Consider the following 22814-nt stretch of genomic DNA (forward strand, 5'->3'; position numbering starts at 1 on the left):
CTTCCCCCAGATATTGTCTGAGAGAGAATGACCTACACCCTAGAAAAGAGATACTGTATGAAATCAGAGTCAGGGATGCTGCTTATTCAGAGCAGCCACCAACTTGTTGTGAACTGTAGCTTTCTCCAAGGGCTCTCCTCACATCCAGACGCCCTAAATACCTTTGTGAGGAGTCCTCAGTGAAGCCAAGGATGTGCTGCCGCACACATGGTGACCTAGTGACTGAACCGGCACAGACTACAGTGGGAAGATGTCAATTATACCAAAGACGAACTCTGTGGGACATTAGCACCCCAAAGACTGATCCCCCATCTTCCTTTGCCTGTGGCCAGACAGCCTGGGGATAAAGGTGGCGGGGGAGAGCAGCCGACTGACTCACAGCTGCCCAGCAGCAGAAAAGTAACTGAGATCCTCAGGAAGCTCCCCACCCCCATGCCCATGTCCCAGTCTGCTAATCTCCCACCAGCAGGCAGTTCCCTGAGCTCTAAACCTCTGGACTCCTGGGTAATGGCCTCACATTGCTTTGTGTTTGTACTATGGCTTATAATGTTTTCTGAGAGATTTTGTATTCAGGGCAGTTTCTCTCAGCCTAGTTTATATTCTGTGTTTCTCCATTTCCATTTACTTCAAAAAAAAATGTCAAGGCAACATGCATTTTTATTTGCTTTGATTTAATTAATCAAAGCTGTCTGAGGGGCTGCTCTGTGGAAAAAGGAGCCATCTTGCTGAATACGGCACCAAGAAACGGGGGGGGGGGGAGGATGGAAGGCTATGTGGGCATACATCTCAGCTCCTTGTAGAGTTCTTTTACTACTCCGGGCTACCTGGAGATGGTATGGATTACATGGGAAGACAGTAAACTAGAATAATGATTTTCACACCAGGGAACCATTATAAGAACTCGGATATGCCCACCCCCTGCCTCCCTGACCCTCTCCACCCCCTCACGCACACACATACACACACACTAAGATTCTAATTCAGTCCATCTGGAGTAGGTCCTGGAAATCTGTAAATTTTTTTTGTAAGTTCTTGCAGGTGATTCTGATAATAAAATATCTGGTGTCGGAAAAATTATAAAAGTGATTCAACCTTTCTATGTGAGGGTTGAACTATATGATTTCCAGCCTCTTTCCCACCCTGTGGTTCTGTGACTCTAACCAGCCTTATCAATACAATAGTCCTCCATTTGTTGAATCACATGTATTTTTCTCTCCAAGGAAAATTCCCAGTGCTATTCCTCTCGTAATTTTATACCTGCAAATGGTCACTCTTAAGTTGGGGGTCTTTCTTTTTGAGGTGAAAACCATTTTAACAACCCTACTACAGCTGGCCTGGAAAAAAAAGTTTGTCCAGTGAGTCTAATATTGATATTTGTATTGTATTTCATGAGGGTCCAGTAATTCCCCCCTTCATATGTGTGCGTGCATTCATGTGTGTGCATGTGGCTGTATGTGAATTTCTCTAAAATTGTTTTCTTAGGATTCTAATTCTTTCCCAAAAATGTTACTATTATTATTTTATATGTTAATAAAAGATAACATATTTCATTATAGAAAAGTGGGAAATTTTAGAAAAGTATAAAGAAGAAATAAAAATTATTTAAAATCGCATCCCATAAAAGAGTTCTTATGCACTTACTTGAATGCAGTTTAAAAACTGTCGTGATCCTTTTTTGTGCCTGCTCTTCAATATTTTCCTTCTAAATGAGGCATCCTCATTTCATACTGCATTCAGCATCTTAAAATGGCAGCTGGTTCAAATATGATTTACTATTAGATTGGGGTTATTTTTTTATGAGTGCAGTTCAGCTAGGAGACCTGACCTGGAAAAATCTCATAATGTATAACATCATTGTTGACGTCACCCTTCAGGACAATGTTTCTCTATTACGATGCCATTGAATCATCCCAGTAAAGCCAAGATGAAAATAATTGCCTTCCCCCTCTATTTTTTAAGAGGGTGAACAAATTTTACTTACCAAAACACTCCTAGAGCATGCTAGACACAATTCTAAGCCCTTTACAGTGAACTTATATAAACCTCATCGCAACCCTGTAAAGAAAGTGATATTACATTTCCACTTTATAAATCAGGAGGCGGATTAACTTGCCTGGAACTGCCCAGTTGGTAAGTGACAGAACTGGATTGGAATCCAGGCTGCAGACTTGATGCTCTTAATTCATATGCAATCCTAGCTCCCAAGGTTACAAAAGTCAGACTTGACAAGATTTAATTCAACAAGCATTGCTTGAGCAGTGTCTGTGTGCCAAGTGCTGTCATTGGGTCACTGTCTGGAGCCCCATATTTATGGGGCCAACATGTAGCCATGGCACAGCTGCACTGTGACTAGAGCAATGAGGGTGACACCGTAAAGAAAGGCACTGTCCTACTCTGCTCAGGCTGCCATACAGAATGTCACAGACTGGGTGGCTTAAACAATAGACATTTATTTCTCACAGTTCTGGAGACTTACCAAGTTTAAATTCGAGGTTCTGGCTAATTGGGTTCCATGTGAGGGACCTCTTCCTGGTTGGCAGGTGGCCTTCTTGCTGTACCGTTACCTGACTGAGAGAGGTTTTTTCTTAGGTCTCTTCTAATAAGGGCATTAATCCCATTTATAATGCCTCCACCCTCCTCACCTAATTCTCTCCCAACCCCACCCCCAACTTTCACCATATGTGGGTTAGGGCTTCAACCAATGAATCGGCTGGGGGAAGGTTGGCACAAACATTCAGCTAATAGCAGGTGTCAAAGGAACTGAAAGGGCAGCAGAGAGAGGGATGGATTCCATCTGATGGTAGAACCGACTAGATTGCACCAGGTGCTTTCAAATACATGATTTTATTTAATCTTCACAAAAGCCTCATAGGGAAACAGGGTCACAACCTGAACCAAGGTCTCTCTGGTAGTAAGACCAGATGGCTTTCCATTACTCCAAGAGTATACCAGCAGATCTTGCCAATTACTGAGTTCTCGTTATGTTTCAGGCCCCGTGCTAAATGACTTTCTTGCATTATCTCATTTAACATTCACCATAATTTTTTAAAGTCTGTGTTATATTCTGATTTTAACAACATGAGACCTCAGATCTTAACAAGTTGAATGGCCTGCCCTAAGTCACAGAGCTAGTAAATGATGATAGAGGCAGAATCCAAACCCAGGCCTGTGTGATTTCAAAGTCTGGGCTCTTCACATAGAGTCTCTGTTTTCTGAGACTGTCTAGTTTGTGTGAGGCCAAGCTGAGATCTATTCCACAGTCTCCTAATTCAAGTCTCTATACATTGCCCCACAGTGACTGGTCACCTAGGCTATTAGATGACAGCTTGCAGTTAGCATAGCATGAGGGTTTACTCACCTAGCCTTTGCAGCAAGCCTATGGCCAGTAATGTGGATGGCATTTCATTGCTTCCTGCCACAGGGCCTTGGAACACCCAGCACCAAATGATGTTCCCACCATCCAGTGCTCCAAGCCTGACTTCATTATGTGGTTGGCCAGAGCCTGAAAACGCCAGATGGGAGTTGGCTGGGAGGGCAGAGGGAGACAGTTGGCCTCATTAAACCATGCCCGTTTGGTACTCTCTGGAGATGCTAAGTGTCAGAATGCATTGTTCAGATTTGCTATCCAGTTTATATATTTTCAGTATTTTGGTCAGTGACCAAACTAGGGCTAGAGGATTATTTCTGCTTAAACAATCTAATTAATTGCTTGCCTCTCTTGAGTGTGAGAGAAGTACAGCGGTCCTTCCCATCACTATTCGGTCTACCTTTTCCTTAATAAAAGTTTATGGACCTTAATGTCACCGATTTCTGCCAAAGGAGGCTTTCTTGCCAAATAATTAGAGAAGGTGATGCTAAACTAAATTTATCAAATGAAAAAGTCACAAGATGATGAACAACTCTATTAGAAACACTGGTTGTTTGGACAAGTTCCTTAAACTCTCTGAACCTCAGATTTCACATTTAGGTCAAGAACCAGTAGCTTCCTTAAGGGTTCCTTCATTCATTGATATATTCAACAAAGATTCATTAAGTACCTGCTATATTCCTAGCTCTGCCTTAAGCCCTGGATCATTGTATAGATTATAGATAATATAAAGTACTTAGAGTAGTTTCTAGTTCTTTTGTATATTTGCAAATGATGGATATTTCCCTTTCTTTAGATTTTGAGCTTTTGGTGCTCAAAAGGACATAGCATTATTTAGGGCCCTGTTTCCCAGGCTTAACCCTCATCTCAACAATAAGCGATCCACATGCAACCCAAGAGGCCCTAGAGAGAAGAGGAAAAGATAAGCCATAGCCACGCTCCCAAGGAGGGCGGTTTGCAGAGAACTCCAAGAGGCAACCAAGGTGGACCTTAGTGATAGGAAAGCAAGACTATCATGGGGTTTCAGTGAACACAAAAAGAGTGCTGAAGAGAGAAGTCAATTAAATACTTGTGATATGATATTGTAAAAAGGCATTTGGCAAACCTGAATTTTCGTGTTAAGAGTAAATTAGCCTGACCAGGTGGTGGTAGAGTAGATAGTGTCGGCCTGGGACACTGAGTACCTGGGTTCCAAATCCTGAGGTCACATCTTGAGCACAGGCTCATCTGGTTTGAGTGCGGGCTCACCAGCTTGAGTATGGAATCATAGACATGACCCCATGGTCACTGGCTTGAGACCAAAGGTCACTGGCTTTAAGTCTAAGACTGCTGGATTGAGCCCTAAGTTGCTTACTTGAACAAGGAGTAACTAGCTCAGCTGGAGCTCCCTGGTCAAGGCACATATTAGAAAGCAATCAATGCCTGACCTGTGGTGACGCAGTGGGATAAAGCGTCGACCTGGAACACTGAGGTCGCCGGTTCGAAACCTTGGGCTTGCCTGGTCAAGGCACATATGGGAGTTGATGCTTCCTGCTCCTCCCCCTTCTCTCTCTCTCTCTATCTCTCTCTCTCACTCCTCTCTCTCTAAAAAAAAAAAAAAAAAAAAAAAAAAAGAAAGCAATCAATGAACAACTAGAGTGCTGAGATTATGAGTTGATGCTTCTCATCTCTCTCCCTTCCTATCTGTCTGTCCCTGTCCCTCTCTCTTTTTCTTTCTCCCTCTCTCGCAAAAAAAAAAAAAAAAAAAGAAAAGAAAAGAAAAAAAAAAGCAAATAAATTCTGAATTGAGGCCGGGCTATTAAGGTATGGTATTATCTCAGTGACTATCTGCTTGACTTTGGTTATGGTTTACTTAGTTCAGAATATTTGGAATACGGGGATGCAAGGGAAGGGGTTATCATTTGTGGAAAAAATCAAACTAATAAGGAACTGCATTGGCCTTAAAGCTATTATACAGCCCATCTAAAATATGTTTTCTGAGAATTCCCATTAGTTAAGGGAGGTATGGAAGGTCCTTGAACGCTGTTTCCTGAAACCGAGTGGATATGGAAAGTCACTGAAGTTAGCTGTTAGCTGATAATGTTCAGGTCTTACTTCTACCACTTTTTCTAATTGGGTAAGCTTCAAGTCTCAGCTTTTCCAGTCATAAATGGGGTTGATAACACCTGTATCACTTGGTTATTATGGGGAACAAATGAGTTGATGTAAACGTGAGAGAATTTGTCATTAATAATTATGTGTTAAAACATCAGCCACTACTTATTATATTACAGTATTATTGTTAATGAAACTTTCAAACCAAGTAGAAAGCAAAACTTTCCCACTTCCTTCATAAGTGAACCAAACCATGCCACCTACATAGGCTTTAAAAATTTAGTCTATTGCCTATTTGAAAATTAATAATACACCACATCAAATATTAGGTTTGTGTGCGTGTGTTTGTGTGTGTGTGTGTGTGTCTGTCCGTCTGTCCATCCGACAACATTCTTTGCAACCCTTTTAAGATTTAAGGGATGGACCATGAAAAATGGCCTAATAGGAATACTTCTTAAGAAACCTGAAAAGAATGGACTTAGAAACCAGGTAGAAAGATTTAGAATGCTGTGGCCGAGCAATTCTTAGAATAGAATATTGGGACGGGGGATAGAATACTGAGTGGAACCTAATATTATGCATATGGGGCCCACATCAGTGCTGTGGGTTTATGCAGAATTTGCGCAGCCTGATCAAATAACCATGTATTCTCTGAGTGCTACAGTCATTTTGGCAACATCTATTGCACTAGTCTTTTCCATATTTAGCCTGGTTGATCCAAAGCAGCCAGGATAAAGTCAGGGCTATAACAGCAGTTTTAGAAAAATTCAAAGAAATGAATATGAATTAGCATTTGCTCTTTGATGGAAACCGAGAAAAGCTGAAGGAGCTCAGAGAAGGCATTTTCTCCTCGAGCATCTGTCCAGTTGGCAGCTCACCTTATCTGAAGACTTCCTTGCTCTCCTCACAATGGCTGTATGTTGGGTGCAAGTAGAAACTCTCAGTAGAACATACTGCTTTAATAGCTGAAGTTAGATCTGAAAATTTTTGTTCAGCTATTTCAACTCAAATATGCTACTCTTACATTGAAATAAATATATTCTGAAACTCCATTCTGTAACTATAGAAACCCCGATTCTCCCTGTGTTTCATCTGGAAACACAAAAGAGCTCATAGTTAAAAAGGAATGTGTTGTTAATTATTCATCTATGAATAGCTTGGGTTTCAGAAACTTTACGTTTCTGTAGATTTAGGTTTTTCTCTCTCTTTTCTTTCCCCATTTTTGAAATAAGAGCAAGCTAGCTCTATTTAAACAAAATGTCATGTTAAAACAATGCAATGGCCTGACCAGGCAGTGGCGCAGTGAATAGAGCATCAGACTGGGATGTGGAGGACCCAGGTCCAAGACCCCGAGGTCTCCAGCTTGAGCGCGGGCTCATCTGGTTTGAGCAAGGCTCATCGGCTTGAGCCCAAGGTCGCCGGCTTGAGCAAGGGGTCACTCGGTCTGCTGTAGCCCCCTGGTCAATGCACATATAAGAAAACAATCAATGAACAACTAAGGAACTGCAACGAAGAATTGATGTTTCTTATCTCTCTCCCTTCTTGTCTATCTGTCCCTATCTATCCCTCTCTCTGACTCTCTCTGTCTCTGCCACAAAAACAAAACACAATGCAATGAAATTTATTTTAGTTCAACAGTTATTTATTGAGAACTTGTTATAGCACTCTGTGGAGTGATACATGGGCCCTCCAGGATCATAGCGCCTTGCATGTGCAATGAGAAAGAAACACAAGGAAGCAAGAGAGACTATCAGCACAGAGCTACAAATATATGTTTCTGTGGGACAGAAGAGGAAATGATAATGTCACACTGGAGAGGCTCAAAAAAAATTAGGGGGCTATTTAAATTTCTGCCTTTTCCTCTTTTTTCAATGCCAGCCTTTCAAACAAGCCACAAGTTCTGGAAATTTTACTTTACTAATATTTCTCAAGCCTTTCTCCCCCCTTCCACCTCATTATCATTTCTCATTATTTCCTGCCGAGATTATGGCTCTATCTTTTAAATAAGTCTCCTGCTTCCAGCTGTCCCTTCCCTCCTCTAATCTATCTTTCTCCTTCACCACAGTCATTTATTTAAAATGCTAATCTATTCTATTACTTTCCTGCTTTATATCCTCTAATAATTCTTGAGGGCTCCCCAGGGAAAAATCCCAGGGCCTTAGTGTGGATGGATACCTTCACGAGGAGGCTACTGCCAGCCTCACCTCCCACCCTGTCTATAACATGTACCAGACTCTTGCTTATAGCCTCAGGGCATGGTGTGTGCTGTCTCTCCTGTCGGGGAAATCCTCCCTGAACTCTTCCTACTGATAAGCTCTTTCTCATCCTTCAAGTCTCACATAAATTGACACCTCCTCCTAGAAGCCCACCCAAGCATTCCCTTTCTCTTCATCCTTCTGTGAGACATATGCTCCCACATTGCTGTCAACAGTCGTACTGTGCAGCATTAGTAGTCTGCGCTTATTACAGTCATGCTTTTAAAGTGCTTTTTTTTTCTTTTTCCTTCTTTTCTTTTCTTTTTTTTTTCCCCTGTTCCCTAGCTCTTTGCTTGATACAGGGTAGGCACACAATAAGTGTTTGATGAAAAAAATGACATGGCAGGTAAAATGATGAGATCTGCAATAAAATGACAGGAGAAGTCATTGGAGAAAAGGAAAACTTTAAGATTATCTATAACATGTTTGGCTTTGAGGTGAAGGTAGTAAGTTCCCTATGTTCTTAAAAGGAAATTGGGGGAAAAGAAGGAGAAATGAGGCAAGAAGTTCAGAGAAGAGAAATCTCCACTTTAGGTGTTTATCTCTATGGGCTGTGGTTTCTTGAAATGAATTTTGATTGATTTATTCAGGCATTTAAATAACAAATACTGGTTTTTCTCCCTCTTTGTTCCAAATACTGTCACTCTCAGTACATGTAACACAGAAATTTCAAGGAATGTGTTAGCAGCTTAAAGACATTATACCAAGACCTTTTTATACTGAACAAAGGAACAGAAATATTTTAGAACACATTTTATTTGAGCTAATACAATAAGAAAGTTCTTATTTAATTCCTCATTTAATGAAGAAGTTAATCATAAATGACTGGCCATGTGATAGTCTTTACTTTTAATTTTCTTTAGGGTGGAAAGAAAGGAACGTGCCCGATTGAAGACAGTGAAGTTTAATGCAAAACCTGGAGTGATTGATTCAAAAGGGGTAGGTACAACATAATCAAAACATTAAGTTCTCTCGGTTGCCATGGATTTAACTATAATTAATATTTAGGCTTTCAGTAGTAAACACATTATAGAGCTACCAGACAGTAAAGCACTGTTATTAATGTATTGCTAAAAGTACTGATATAATTTCTGGTGAAGTGGATTTATGGTAAATATATTAAATACTGCAGGTAGAGCTGCTAGTGGTCAGTAGAAATCATTTATTGATGAAGGTGATATAATGACTACAATGAAGAAGGAAAAAGAAAAAATGTAATTTAGATGTTTTCATTATTTAATTTCTTTTATGTTAAATTAAAGGTTCTAAAGTGATGGAGTCCATAAAAGATACCTGCTTATCATAAAATATGTCTAGTCTATTATGCGTTATAGAGCTAAGACAGTGGCCATAGAAATACACATATGGATCATCCAAGTGAATACATGGATTGTTGTGACAGACATAGAAAAGAAATAAATGAAATTTAATCACTAAAATTAAAATATTTAGTCATATGTATATATAGTATATATTTAATAACAGCTTTAATGAGATATAATACACTACCATACAATTCACCAATTTAAATATGCAGTTCCAAAGGTTTTTTGTATATTGAGTTATGTAACCACCACCACAATTTTAGAACATTCCATCACTCCATCAAGAGCTCCTGTAGCAGTCACTTTCCATTCCCCCTCCTCCATCCCCACCCAGCTCTGGGCAACTACTAATCTACTTTGTCTATATAGATAGGCCTATTTTGGATATCTCATATAGATGGAATTATATGCTATGTGGTCTTTTGTGACTGCTTCTTTCACTTTAAATAATGTTCTCAAAATACATCTATGTTGTCGCATGGGTAACTACTTTATTTTTTTCACTGCCAAATAATATTCCATTGTAGATATACCTCATTTAATTAATCTATTCATCAGTTGATAGATATTTGGGTTGTTTCCATGTTTTGACTATTATGGATAATGTGGCTGTGTACATTCATGTATACTTCTTTGTGTGGAGAGACACTTGTTTTCATTTGAGATATATCTAGCAGTGGAGTTGCTAGGTCATATAATAGCTCTATGTTTAATGTTTGAAGAACTGCCAGACTGTTTTCCGAGGCAGTTGTACCATTTCACATTTCTATCATCAGTGTATGAGAATTCCAATTTCTCCACATCTTCACCAACACTGTTGTTATGTTTTTCTGCTTATAGCCATCTCATTTGGTCTGAAGTGATATATCATTATGGTTTTGATCTGCCTTTATCTGATGACTACGAGGTTGAGCATCTTTTCATGTGCTGTTGATCATTTGTATATCTTCTTTGGAGAAATGTCTATTCAGATCCTTTGCCCATTTTTAAATTGGATTCTTTTGTTTTGTTGAGCTATAAAGGTTCTTTATATATTCTGAATATTAATCTCTTATCAAATATGTTTTCCAAATATTCTCTCCCATTCTGTGAGCTGTCTTTCTACACTCTTGATAGTGCCTTTTGGTACACAAAAGTTATTAAGCTTGATGAAGTCCAGTTTATTTTTTTCTATTGTTACTTGTGTTTTGGGGTGTCATATCTAAGAAACCATTGCCTAGTCCAAGGTCATGAAGATTTATGTTGATTTTGTTTTCATTTTTATATTTCTTAAGGTTATAAGTATTTTATAAATTTAACTCTTATATTTAAGTATTTCATCCATTTTGAGCTAGTTTTTAAATATGATATGAGGTAGGGTTTCAGTTTCATTTTTTGCATGTGAATTGTCTTAATTTTGTTTTGGATTGTCCATTGCAAATGCACAGAAATATAATTATTTTGTATATTAATCATATCCTATTACCTGACTAAACCCATTTATTAGTTCTAATAGGTTTTGTGGGGGGGGGGGTTGGTAGATTTCTCAGGATTTTTTGTGTACAAGATCCTATCATATGTAAAAAAGAGGAGTTTTGACTTCTTTCCAATCTGAATGGTTCATATCTTTGTCATGCCTGATTGCCCTGACTTTAAAACTTTAAGACAATGTTAAATAGAAGTGGCAAGAGCAGTCATATTTGTCTTATTACATATCGTAAGGGAAAATCTTTCAGTCCTTCACCATTAACTATGATGTTAGCGGTGGGTTTTACAGCTTTATCAACTTTAAATGATAATACTAGTATCTTGATACTATATTGTAAAATATCTTTGCTCCCTTCTCTCTTCCTATTCTCTTTCTGTTCATCTCCTTTCTTTAATTTTCTGTCCTAACAATTCAGCTTTGTGAGTGTCAGAAAGAACCACAAGTTATGGTCAATATACATCACTCTGAAAAACAAGAAGAAAAGGTACCATTTCTCAGGACTTTTGAGCCCCAAACCATAAGTGTCCTTTGTATTTTTAAGTAGAAGCGTCATTGGGCATCCCATTCATTAATATAATAATTTGCCTTCTCCTGAAACATTCAAGTGGGAATCAATTTAAACATACGTTGTTACACTAAAAAAAAAAAAAAAAAGTGAAGGTATACATCATTATGCACAAAGTCCTTTTAAATAAATAGTGCTTACATACAAAGGGATATCATTTTTCAGTGATTCTTGGTGAAAATTTAAGGATAGATTTCCTGTTTCTTTCATTTATATAGTTCAGTATATATCCAAAATTTTTGTTGAATACCGACCATGTGCCAAACACAAAGCTGGAGCTTGTGAAAGATTCAGAGTGTAACAGGCCCTTCTCAAGAGCTTTTACATCAATGAGAACCCAGATGTTTTGTTGATAAGGCCAAAACTTGTGTATCGTACTTTTTAATCATATTCTAAAATACTATTAAGTATGCACCAATGCATAGAATAAAAGTTCTAGGACTTGAATGGCTACTGAAAGACAAGCAGTGATCATGGGAAAAGGAAGCCCTGGGCTGAAAGTCAGGAGGGTTAACTGAAACCTGGGTGCTGGTTTCAGTTCATGACTAACTAAGTCACCACTGCCCCTTGGGCTTCATTAGCAAAATAACAGCTTTGAACTATGTCATGCATATCAGACAAGTTTCATCTCCTGTGTAGATGGATGGATTGATAGTTTTTACTTGGAATGGTGTGTTAAAAATGATTGTGAGGCCATACACAACCTTGGCAGGAAAAGAAAAAAATGCCATGATCAATTTTGGGAATTGATCTCTATTTGATGTGCCTGGATTCAAGAATTACAATAACTAGCTGTAATTCTCCATGAGTCAATAAATTAAGAAATAATGAGCCAAAGTTTTCCAAATCCCCATGAGAATAGTACAACAGTGAGAAGACATTTGTCCAGAAGTAGAAAGCAGAGAACAGTTAAGAGAAAGTTATTACACAATAGAATACAGTGGTACCTTGAGATACGAACAGACCAACAGACAAATTTTTTTAATATATGAGCTGTGACTCGGTCCGTATTTTTGTTCGAGATCCGAGCGAAATTCCGAGATACAAGTCGTGATTCAGGAAGCTGCCACTAGTTGGCGCATTGGCGCACGGGTCCAGTATCAGCAGTTTGATATACGAGTTGACTGACTTACAAGCTTTGTTACAGAATGAATTAAATTTGTATCTTAAGGTACCACTGTATACAAATGATGTGTTATTGAATTGTACTCCTGACACCTACATAATTTTAATAACTAGTGTCATCCTCAATAAATTCAATTTAAAAAAAGAAAGAAAGAAAAAAAGTGCACTGAAAAACAAAGAGACAAACAGTGTTGAGAGTTGGAAAAGTTGGGTCAGGAGATGCCAATCACTTTGAGCCAAGGCCAAGGACTATAAACATAAGTCATTATTATAGAGGCGTTAGTCTCTAGTACCATGGAGTGAATTTAGGGGAACTCTTTGGGATGAGAAAGAGATGATATTTAAAATAACCTTATCATCTGCTGGCATTTACAGAGCACTGTGAAATGTTGCCCAAGTTCAAAGTGAAAGCCTGAACTATTCTGGAGCAGCTTAGAATCAATTAGTATATGTGAAGCAGGTTATCACCAGAGCTGTGAGAATTCGAATTTATAAGCATGGGGTGACCTGAGAGTACTTCATACAAGAATTTAGACTTTAATTGACCTTGAGTTACTTTTCCTGAACTATCCATTGATTAAAAAATATTTTTTTTAATGCTGCAAAATACCAGGGATTGTGCTAAGTGCTGTATTGAGCAGCAAAATAAATAAAAGGGCAAAATGTCTCATCTCGAGCTCACAAAGAAAAATTTAGGAAGTCAAAAATATGTTATCAATGATGATCCCAGTGCATTAGAGAATTAACCATCTTCATTGTCAGTATCAGGAGACAGAGGCTCAGGAAGACAAACTAGTTTATTACAGATCACACAGTTAGTAGGTACAAGAGTCAGGTTTAAACTCGGATCATTTTGACAGCAGAACATTTGTCTTTTCCTTGTCTTTACACTGTACCTTATTCCATTGGAGGACAGAAGAGAGTCACTAATTATGCCTTGAGTAGGAGAGAAAGCCTCAAAGAGAAGGTGTCATTTGAATAAGATCTTGAAGCGTAAGACCTTGCCCGTGCATAGGAACAACATGAACATGAAGGTGGAAGCTGTAGGCATGTTGGAGGAAGGCCGAGCAGATCAGGGACATCAGATGAATGATGTGAATAGGGTGGTGGGAGTTTTAACAAATGGGCTGATAAAAACGTCCAGAAGGTCAGGAAGCTTGCTTGCATGGAAAAATTTGGCTATGAGCTTTGAAGCTTATTAAATTTTTAGAGTATCTATGAGGAATTATCTGAGGCTTTCCATTTGAAAGTGCCCATTTGCTGCTAATGAAATGCCTGGCATCGTTGTCCACTCCACGTGCCTTCACAAAGCCTGTGAGTATGCATGCAAAGACCAGTGGACAGTTGAGTCGGGGACCCAGATAATTCCAGCCTTCCCAGACCCCTAAAGTCAAAGTGGTCATCTGTTTGGATGGATCTCCTTGAGAACCATCTCAGAGCCCAGAGCTCAGAGCTAAATTCCTAACAAGTCTCCACTCAAACTAGCCTGTGATCAAAACTTAATCACCCTTTAATTTCCTTTTTGGATTTTTTAAAATTAATTTTCTAATCATTCTGTTATTAAGAGGTTTAGGAAATTGTATAATCTTAAGAATTAAGCTGTTCTCCATTGAAAGTCAGTATTTAGTGACTTGTATGAAATTTATTTTTATTTAAAAATCTTTATCATTTAAGGAAGGGTAATAGATCTTGGAAAGAGTATGAGAGAGCTATCAATATCCTTACTAAATGTCAGCAATATGCAATATGTATGTGTCCCTTTTGTATTGTAAATCCTTTCTAAAGTCAGGTAGGCTGTAAATAAATAACCTATGTGTCTACAGGCTGGTACAAAACAAAGGTGGTAGATGTTATTTATCTATACTTGGAGTGTTCATTGTCAAAACCCAAAGAGCTTACATACATCTCTTAATCACCACAACAAAATTCTAAGGGAAATTACTGATTCCCTCTTTATAGATTTAAAGAAACAGAGGCTGAAAGAGATGGAGAAATCTCTTTTCCACCTCTACCCAAATGAACCCATGTCTGCTTCCAAAAATCCATAATCTGTTCACTATGGCACACTTTCTTGCTTATTAAACCCATGCCACACTTGTGCAGTTTAAGAAAAATGAAGAAGTAAATTGAGTTGGATTTAGCTTTGTCAATAACTCAGGCATAAATGTGATCCTGAAAGGAGAAAGCTGGGTTTCTCAATGACGTATCTTTCTGACTGAGACCATTTCTTCAGTGAGCACGGGCTGCACACATTCTCCGCGGTGGCCCTCCAGAACAAATGAGAGGGCTGGGCTCAGCCAACATGTTCATTCAGTTATTTAATAAACCTCTACTAGGTGCCAATACAAGACAGCTTGCTAGGCAGTGTGGACCAAGACCAATAGGCCGTGGCCACTGCCCTGAAGGAGCAGGGATAGCGGGGAAAGAATGAGCCCGCCAGTAGGAAGGTTCTCCTACCAGGCCAGAGGGACAGGAAACTTGCTCTGAAGCCCAGAGGAAGAGGAGATAATGGTGTGGATCATGATAGCTTAAGATTAGAAATGCTCCTAGAAGAATGTTTTTCTTCATGAAGGGCCATAAAACCTGACTGCCTTCTATTTCCCTGCTTTTCACTTTTGAGGAAAATTTGGCTTTGACTTCCATCCAAGGTTAGGATCTTGCCTCATCCTCAATGCTCCAACATTCAGTAAAACAACGCTGACATTAAGACTTCCTAGGGATGAGCCTTCCTAGTACCGTGGGCCCACATATCCACCAAAAGGTTGGTCATCGATGCATCCTTTGGATTAATTTATGATTAAAAGGGGGAAGTGTAGACAAAAAAGTGGCCACATGCTGAACCTGACAAGCTGGGGGGGGGGGGGGGCCTGCATGGTGGCCTTACAAACTGAGAGTCCTGAAGTAACCACACAAGATGATCTGAAATTAAAACTTTCTAACTAAAAGTGAGTTATGGCGGATATTCTTATTTTACGCCAGTATCTTCCTTGACAAAGGTCAGTCTTAACTAAGCCTGTCTGTTGCCTTTTTGCATCTATGGTGACATACTTTGGAATGTCAGAGTAGTCCCCTTTTCCAGATCCTTCAGGCACAACCTCCATTGTTACTGTTCTTTTGTTCATTGTTAACTGTTGACTATCCTATACCCACTTATATAAAAGAAGTGTCTATTTGTTTTTATTTTATCTTCCCACTCAAGAGATTTCTGTAGGCTTGCAAAATATGAGATACAGAGGCATGACTGTCAGAGTTATAATAACACATCTAAGCCTCAATTACCTCATGTAAAAGTGGAAATCATAGTAAAAGAAAGGAGATATAGAGATATAGAGATATAGTTATAGATATAGATAGTACCTAGAAATATTAGTCTGTCTCTTTCCCACCTCTACCCAAATGCACACGCATCTCAGACTCTTTCTCCTTTAAAAGGCTAGAATGAGTAGCCTCCCAAAAGAACTCCTTTCTTTAGATTGCAAATTCCCTTTGCATGAAGAGAGGGGAAGAAAGAGTTGTTGCAACTTTGCCATACACGCACTTGCATAAAGGGTGTTTCTGACATTGTGCTTGCCGACTTTGAGTTTGGTAGGAAAGCAGAGGTGGCAGCAGGATGGTCTCAGTCCCCAGCTCTTACCCCTGCCTTTGGCTAGGAATTGGGATTATTATTCAGAAAATTTGGCTCAAACCCATTTCTACTTTGAGTTATTAATGAATAAATTCTGATTCACTACAGGGCTTCCTTTAACATGACTCTTTAAGGTAAAAGGCCCAGAGTCACTCGAGTTTACATGTTTTACTTTGCAAGTCTTTAACTAGGTCAAAGCTAAAAGGTCAATCCTGAAAGATAAAGATGCATACACAACTGTCCGGTCATCAGACCCCCCCTCACTGTAATCACTGTCAGACTCTTAGCAAGTAAAAATAGTACATCTTGCCTCTTAACAACCATTCACTGTGTTTATATTAGTAAAAAGTCTTTATTTTTTAATGACAGGCCATGTAATGTCTGAAAAGTCCATAACTTTCAATATGTTCCTACTATTCATAAAATTATTTCTGTCTTTTCATTTAAAAAGAAATAGGCTCTGAAATGATACTTCTGAATTCTATTCTTAGCTTCCCTAACTATGTGATCTGGAGCCAGTAGCTTCTCTTTCTGAGATGGATTTTTTAACTGTAATAATAAAATCTAGAGAATAGATCGCAAGTTCCTTGAAGGCAGGGAACGTGATTTATTTAGGGCCTAATCTAGTTCATGCCATTCAACTAATAAAGAGGAAAACAATTTAAATAGATATTTATGAATTAAATAATATGAAAATAAATGAAGTATTGTATTTGGGGAAAAGATACGTAAATTAAGAAGGTACAGCCTACTTGTTTTTTGCTGTCGCTTATAAATGAAGAACTGAACAATTTATTGTTGCCTTTAGAGGAAGCTTCTCTTGATCTGAGTGTTACTTCCTTTCATTTCAATAAATAAAAAGAATTCATTTCAATAAGAATTTGGGTTTCTTAATGTCCAGAATATTGCCCTGGCCATGGATGGGAGAGACAAATGAGTAGAGTAAGGCCCACCTCTGCCTTGCCAAAGCTTATCTTCTGTGTACATACACACACACACACACACACACACACACAAACACACACACACACACCACTATATTATATATGGCAAAAAGTTGAGTGAGAGATAGAGAGTTGTAATGGAGATTCAAAGGGGAGAGAGGGCCTGCTTTGAGTGAGACCAATTAAGAAATGGTTCCAAGAAAAGGTAGCATTTAAGTTAAGTCTGTGAGGATTAAGATTTCAACAACAGAGAAGTACATCTCACACTTAGGAAACAGTCATAGAAGCAAAAGTAAAGGAGCAAAAGACGTCTAGTGACCAGCGAGCGAGTCATCTGACTAGAACATGACACACTCGCAGGAGCCAGTGAGGGAAGACTGCAAATGTAGCTTGAAGCCTAGAAATAGAGGGTATTGAGTATTTCTTTAAGAAGCTTGAGAAGGCTATTCATGAGGGCCTGGAAGACCCTTAAAGGTCTCTTGGACAAAGCAGTTATGTTTATGAATGAAGAAGTTGACTCGGTTTTAGAAGAATAGGCAGTAGATAAATGCCAGAGACTGGAATAGAAAAGCTATTGGGTGGGGGAGGGGGGAGGATTAGAAGGACTCAGGTCGTAGAGGCTTCATCATAGGGTTTGAAGGATTGCTGAAGATGACAATGTCATTTAGTCAATAATGTTGAAATGTTACCCATGAACATGTAGAGGATGATGAATGAGGGCCAATTGGTAGACAAAGTGGTTAACGGCAAATAACGCAAAGTAATTGTGCCCATTAGGATGACAATGGGAGAATGAAGTTGGCAGAGCCAAGACTAGAAATGAAAATTGTGTGTATGCTTGTAGGCCTATCCTAAGGCCGATATCTCCTCAACATCCCCCTCAATACATTTGCCTTATCAGCCAACTGAAGTCTCTAGCATTAGGTAATTGCTGTGCCATTAGAAATTGACACCAATTTATGCATGATACTTAAACAACCAGTGAATTATATTGAAAACCAACCCAGGCCCTGGCCAGTTGACTCAGCGGTAGAGCATTCACTCAGTGTGTGGAAGTCCTGGGTTTGATTCCCAGTCAGAACACACAGGAGAAACGACCATCTGCTTCTCTATCCCTCTCCCTTCTCTCTCTCTCTCTCTCTCTCTCTCTCTCTCTCTATCTATCTATCTATCTCTATCTATCTCTCTATCTCTCTCTCTCCCTTTCTCTCCTCCCAAAACCATGGCTTGAATATAGTTTGAGCAATCTGGCCCCGGACCCCAGTTGGGGTACATAGCGGGAGTCTGTCTCTCTGCCACCCTGCCTCTGTGCCTCTCACTTAATAAAATTAATTAAAAAAAAAAACCAGAGCAGAATCAATAAAATTGTCACTAATATTAACTTTTTCAAAAAGAAAGCCTATTTTAGACTGATTGCCAGGTTAAAAGCATCAAGGTGGTTATGATGAATCCAGTCCTCTGGGTTAAAGAGATTCTTTGTGGGTACAAGTAACAAGTCTTTATATCTGCAGAGCACTTTGGTACATTATCCATTTCATAGAGAGGCAGGGTCAGAGGAAATGAGTGACCTATCCACAGTCACAGAGCCAAATACAATCCTTTGGAGATACATGAATATAGTTTCATTTATTTAGCAAAGGTTAACATGTCCAGCACTATGCTAGTGCTTAGGGAAATGAAGATGCATGAGCTTTTTGGCCTTGCTTTTGGCAAACACCAAGCAGTCTGAAAAACACTTAGATTTCCTTGGAAGTTAGCACTCACCCCGTACGTACATGGGCTGTTCACCTCAGAGACCTAGTTCTGCATCCCAGCTCCAGCATTGGCCATGTCAGCTGAGACAGGCCAGTCACTCCTCTGTACGACTGGGCTCGTGTGAGGGTTGCAGTCAAGTTGCTTTGTTAAAATGTGAGATAAAGTGACCTAAAGAGACATGATATGAAGGCTATTAAGTCAAATCAGAATTACACTTCTCAAGAAAAACATAGGTAGCAATGGGAAGCTATGATGGGAAGGATCCTTTGTTTGTGAGTAGTGATGATAAATTGTAATGCAAACAGTTCCCATTTAAGTACAGAGTTCTGGGAATTTGGATGACACAGCTACAAAGGGAGAGATCTCCAGGTGGCTGTCTCAGATTTATTACAAGCCTCCCCCCCCCCCCCCCCCGTTGGTATTATTTAGAACCCCTCTCTCTGGAAAAGAAGCAAAAAGCTCACAGATATGCTGTTTGCCTTTCAAGTTTCGACAACTTCGTGAATATTTGTAAGGATTACACTACCACTTGTTGAAACTGGTGTCTGGGCATTCTTGATCTGAATGATTGTTTTTCCTGGAAGGCCCCAAGAAGCCACTGTATCTCTCTGACTGGTTTGTGCTCACCTGTCAAGGAGAATTAACATTTTAATGAGTTTGGAGTTTGTGATCAGTGTGAAGGTCTGCTCAGCACTCCTCATTCCCCGGGAAAGCGTTCTGTGGGCACCGCCCAGGCCGCAGGCCCTTGTAGAAGTGCAGTGTTAGGAGCACAAGCCCATATTATAGTTTTTTTTAAGCCACAAATTTATGATTGCTACCAGTGGTGTTCTGTTTAAGTGTGAGGAGCTCTCTTTTTTTCCAACTGATCCCCAAGAGGTGACTGAGCTTCTCCATTTACCCCTGTAAAAAGTTTGCATTTGGTAAATAAGAGATTTGACTTTGACTGGATACCTAAAATGTAGTAACAATGTAAGTAACATTGATAAGCCAGGCATCTTCCTAAATAGAGTATAAGGATTTTTCGCATTAAACCTTCACAACAACCCTACAAGGTGAGGACTATATAGAAATCTCTTTTTAAAAATGAATAAATAAATAAATAAATAATCCTTCCAGTCTCCCCCAGTGTTGACTAAACTTTTCTATGATAATGGTCCCTAAACATATAAAAGCATAAAATTAGGTGCAACTCCCTTATGCTTATAGCACTTATCTATAAGGTAATTTTATAAATTAAATGCCATATATATTCAATATTTATATATTATAGCCACAAAATTCAATACCACAAAGGTCATGGATTGATGACGATGCTTCAGTGATGCTAACACTTGGCCCACAATGTGAATCTGGCAGTAGCCGCCATTTGGAAGTTTCTTTGTGTTGTTCCTGCCGGGTGTTAGGTGAAGACTCAATCTTCTCACCACCATTTCTCTACAATGCACCCACCACAAACCACTGCTGCAGTCCCTGGCCCTCACCCCCACCAGCTACCCAGCCCCTTGCAGAGAGCCCTTAGGAGCTGTTGAGAGAATAATTATAAGCCACAGTTAATGACACTACGGATGGCCCTCTCCTCTCTAGCTGAATTCAAACCTGGTTCGCCTCACAGTGAGAGGCTCAGCCGAAGCCCATTGGCAGAAAGTCTACAGATATCTGTCTGGAGCACCGCGACTGCTCTGCCCAAATTAAATTTGCTATTTTTAATATACTGTGGGCTGAGGAACCTAAGAAACAAGCTTTTATTTATTTTTCCCTTTTAATAGTAAGTAGACTCTTCCCCTATGATGATAGTGTGAAAGACTTTGATGTATAGATTGTGTGACTTTTCTGTCATTTGCAAAATTCTCCTTCTGTAGGATCTATAATCCAAACACTTTAAGTTGCTGGTTAAATAATAAAGAATGATTTCTGAACTCAGCATGTAATTTCTGTAGAAAAATTGTTACTGCTCATGTATTGCTTGATAATTTCTTCAACAGAAGTAAACACTCATTAGTACCATAGGTGACTGAGGGGTTCCTCACAGTGCAGGCCAGAGCTGCCCCTTCAGTGTCCTTCCAGTCTTCCTCTGTGTCCTCCCTGAATCCGTCAGTCTATCCACTGGACTGGGGATGGCTGGAAATCATTACACACAGTGTGGCAATGATTTGCTTAAGCTGTGAGCTCCTGGCTTTGTGCTCCCAATATTTAGCAGAGCCATGTTGGTGCAGGGGGACCCCATGAGGGATGAAACCTATTCCACAAACCATTTGGCAAGAGCTAACCTGAGAAAGTAAGCTTTGGCAATTCCTCTTCCCAGGGAGGATGGCTTTATCTAACTGGCACCCTTTCTAATTTATATTTTCTAATTTTCCATTTCTAGATCACACATTGACATTGGAACCCTGAGTATATCTGGCAAAAACATTATATGCTTGTGGAATAAAAACAATAATTTACTGTGCACTTATCATGGCTAAGCCCTTAAGGCTTGGTTGCATTTAGCACTACATTAGCCTATGGTGGAGGTATTAGTACCCTATTCCTTTGGAATGTTCAAGTAATGGATATTGCTGTCAAATGTAGTATCTTCTAGGATAAGTCATCTTTGGCACCTAACGAGAGTTGGGGATGGGTAAAGAGCCATATATTCTTTATTAGATGCCATTTGCTAGGCATGGTGCTGCGTGGTCCTACTGCACTTACTCACAAGTGGATTGCAATTGTCACGAGAATTTTATGTCCAAACACAGTGCGAAAATGTCTCCTCTTGAGCCAGGACAGTAGCAGGAGGGATGGTGAAAGTGACAGAAATGCACAAGTAAGGAGTCAAGGATTATTGCAAAGTTTCTGGTGGATGCTGGGGGGAAATTTTCCTCCTCTGGTATAAGAAGCAGTCACTATGGCTTTAAAGTGACAAACAGTTACAGTGACAGGCTCACCCCAATGATCCCTGGTATGTAGCACAGAAATAACAAAGAACCTGCTAGGCTGGGACATGAACATGAATAGAAAAAGTGTGTGTGTGTGCATGCATGAGTGTGAGAGACCCAGGGAGGGAGGGAAGAAGGAGGAGAGATTGTACTTAAAAGGAAGTGTCAGGCCTGACCAGGTGGTGGCGCAGAGGATAGAGCGTCGGACTGGGATGTGGAGGACCCAGGTTCTAAACCCTGAGGTCGCCAGCTTGAGCGTGGGCTCATCAGCTAGAGCCCAAGGTCGCTGGCTTGAGCAAGGGGTCAGTCAGTCTGCTGTAGCCCCCTGGTCAAGGCACATATGAGAAATCAATCAATGAACAACTAAGGAGCTGCAACGAAGAATTGATGTTTCTCATCTTTTTCCCTTCCTGCCTGTCTGTCCCTATCTGTCCCTCTCTCTGACTCTCTCTGTCTCTGCCACAAAAAAAAAAGGGAAGTGTCGGGTTTTGAAGTTGTTTCCATTTCCTTGAGGTATGTGGATGTGTTTTCATGGTTTTTATCTCTACACTAAAATCTCAGGGGAATTTAAATCCTAGCCAAGTGAAAATCTTCACTTTTATCAGCTACTATTTGAAGTTTAGCAAATAGTGTTTGATTTTTCCCTACCCCATAAAATGAACCATTGAGAAATCCTTGGGCCACTCACATTCTCTCTAGAACTATGATGCGCTCCTGATGGGCACTGCTTGTCTTTGAAAACATAGTCCACCAGCATGTAGCATGTGAAACGCACCTCCAAGGAGATGTGTAGACAGAGGGTGCAGTGTGGGCTAGACAAAAGTGCTCAAGACAGAAACTACCTCTCCACTCACCTGCTACATGACTGAACTCCCACTGAGTCATAATTCCTGTGACTCGTCCTACTAAAATGAGGCTATTGGCTGAGGGTCCAGCAGTCTCAGCTACAATGGATTTGTTACCTTTTTTAAGTAACTATGTCATCCAAATTCCCTCCTTCCATTTAAGCATGAGGTGGGAATTATTCAATCAAGCACAACTTAACAAAGAATACTATTTCTTATTGTACTTATTGATTTGCCTTCAGCTATTCCAAATACCACAGGTGACCTCTTGTGCTCTAGGTATGGAGTTGACATCAGATAGTGGGAGAAAAAGCTCACACTGTCAGTTGTGAAACTTGAGTCATTATCCAAGAGGATGGAGCCCCGTGCCTCTCCCGGCTGGAGGAGGGCCAGTGTGGAGCGAGCCTGCAGAGGGCGGTGGGGGAAACATTTTCATAGCATCAAGGACTTTTGCCGTCATCTCATTTATCTCTGTGAATGATGGAAGAGGAAGTTGATGCACAGGGAGGGGAAATGGCTTTCTTAAGCTCA

The 22814-nt window shown here is 39.8% G+C and overlaps 1 protein-coding gene across 21 annotated transcripts in view; it reads left to right on the forward strand.

Moving 5' to 3' along the window:
• DLG2 (discs large MAGUK scaffold protein 2) overlaps nucleotides 1-22814 on the forward strand; it is a 2196962-nt gene that overhangs the window by 2127299 nt on the left and 46849 nt on the right. For all 21 annotated transcript variants that reach the window (XM_066248982.1, XM_066248991.1, XM_066249001.1 and 18 more), the window contains one exon: nucleotides 8580-8655. In XM_066248982.1, the coding sequence (XP_066105079.1) occupies nucleotides 8580-8655 (76 nt within the window). The remainder of the gene's footprint in view (nucleotides 1-8579; nucleotides 8656-22814) is intronic.

Source organism: Saccopteryx bilineata, chromosome 1, assembly GCF_036850765.1.
Source record: "Saccopteryx bilineata isolate mSacBil1 chromosome 1, mSacBil1_pri_phased_curated, whole genome shotgun sequence".
NCBI lineage: Eukaryota > Metazoa > Chordata > Mammalia > Chiroptera > Emballonuridae > Saccopteryx > Saccopteryx bilineata.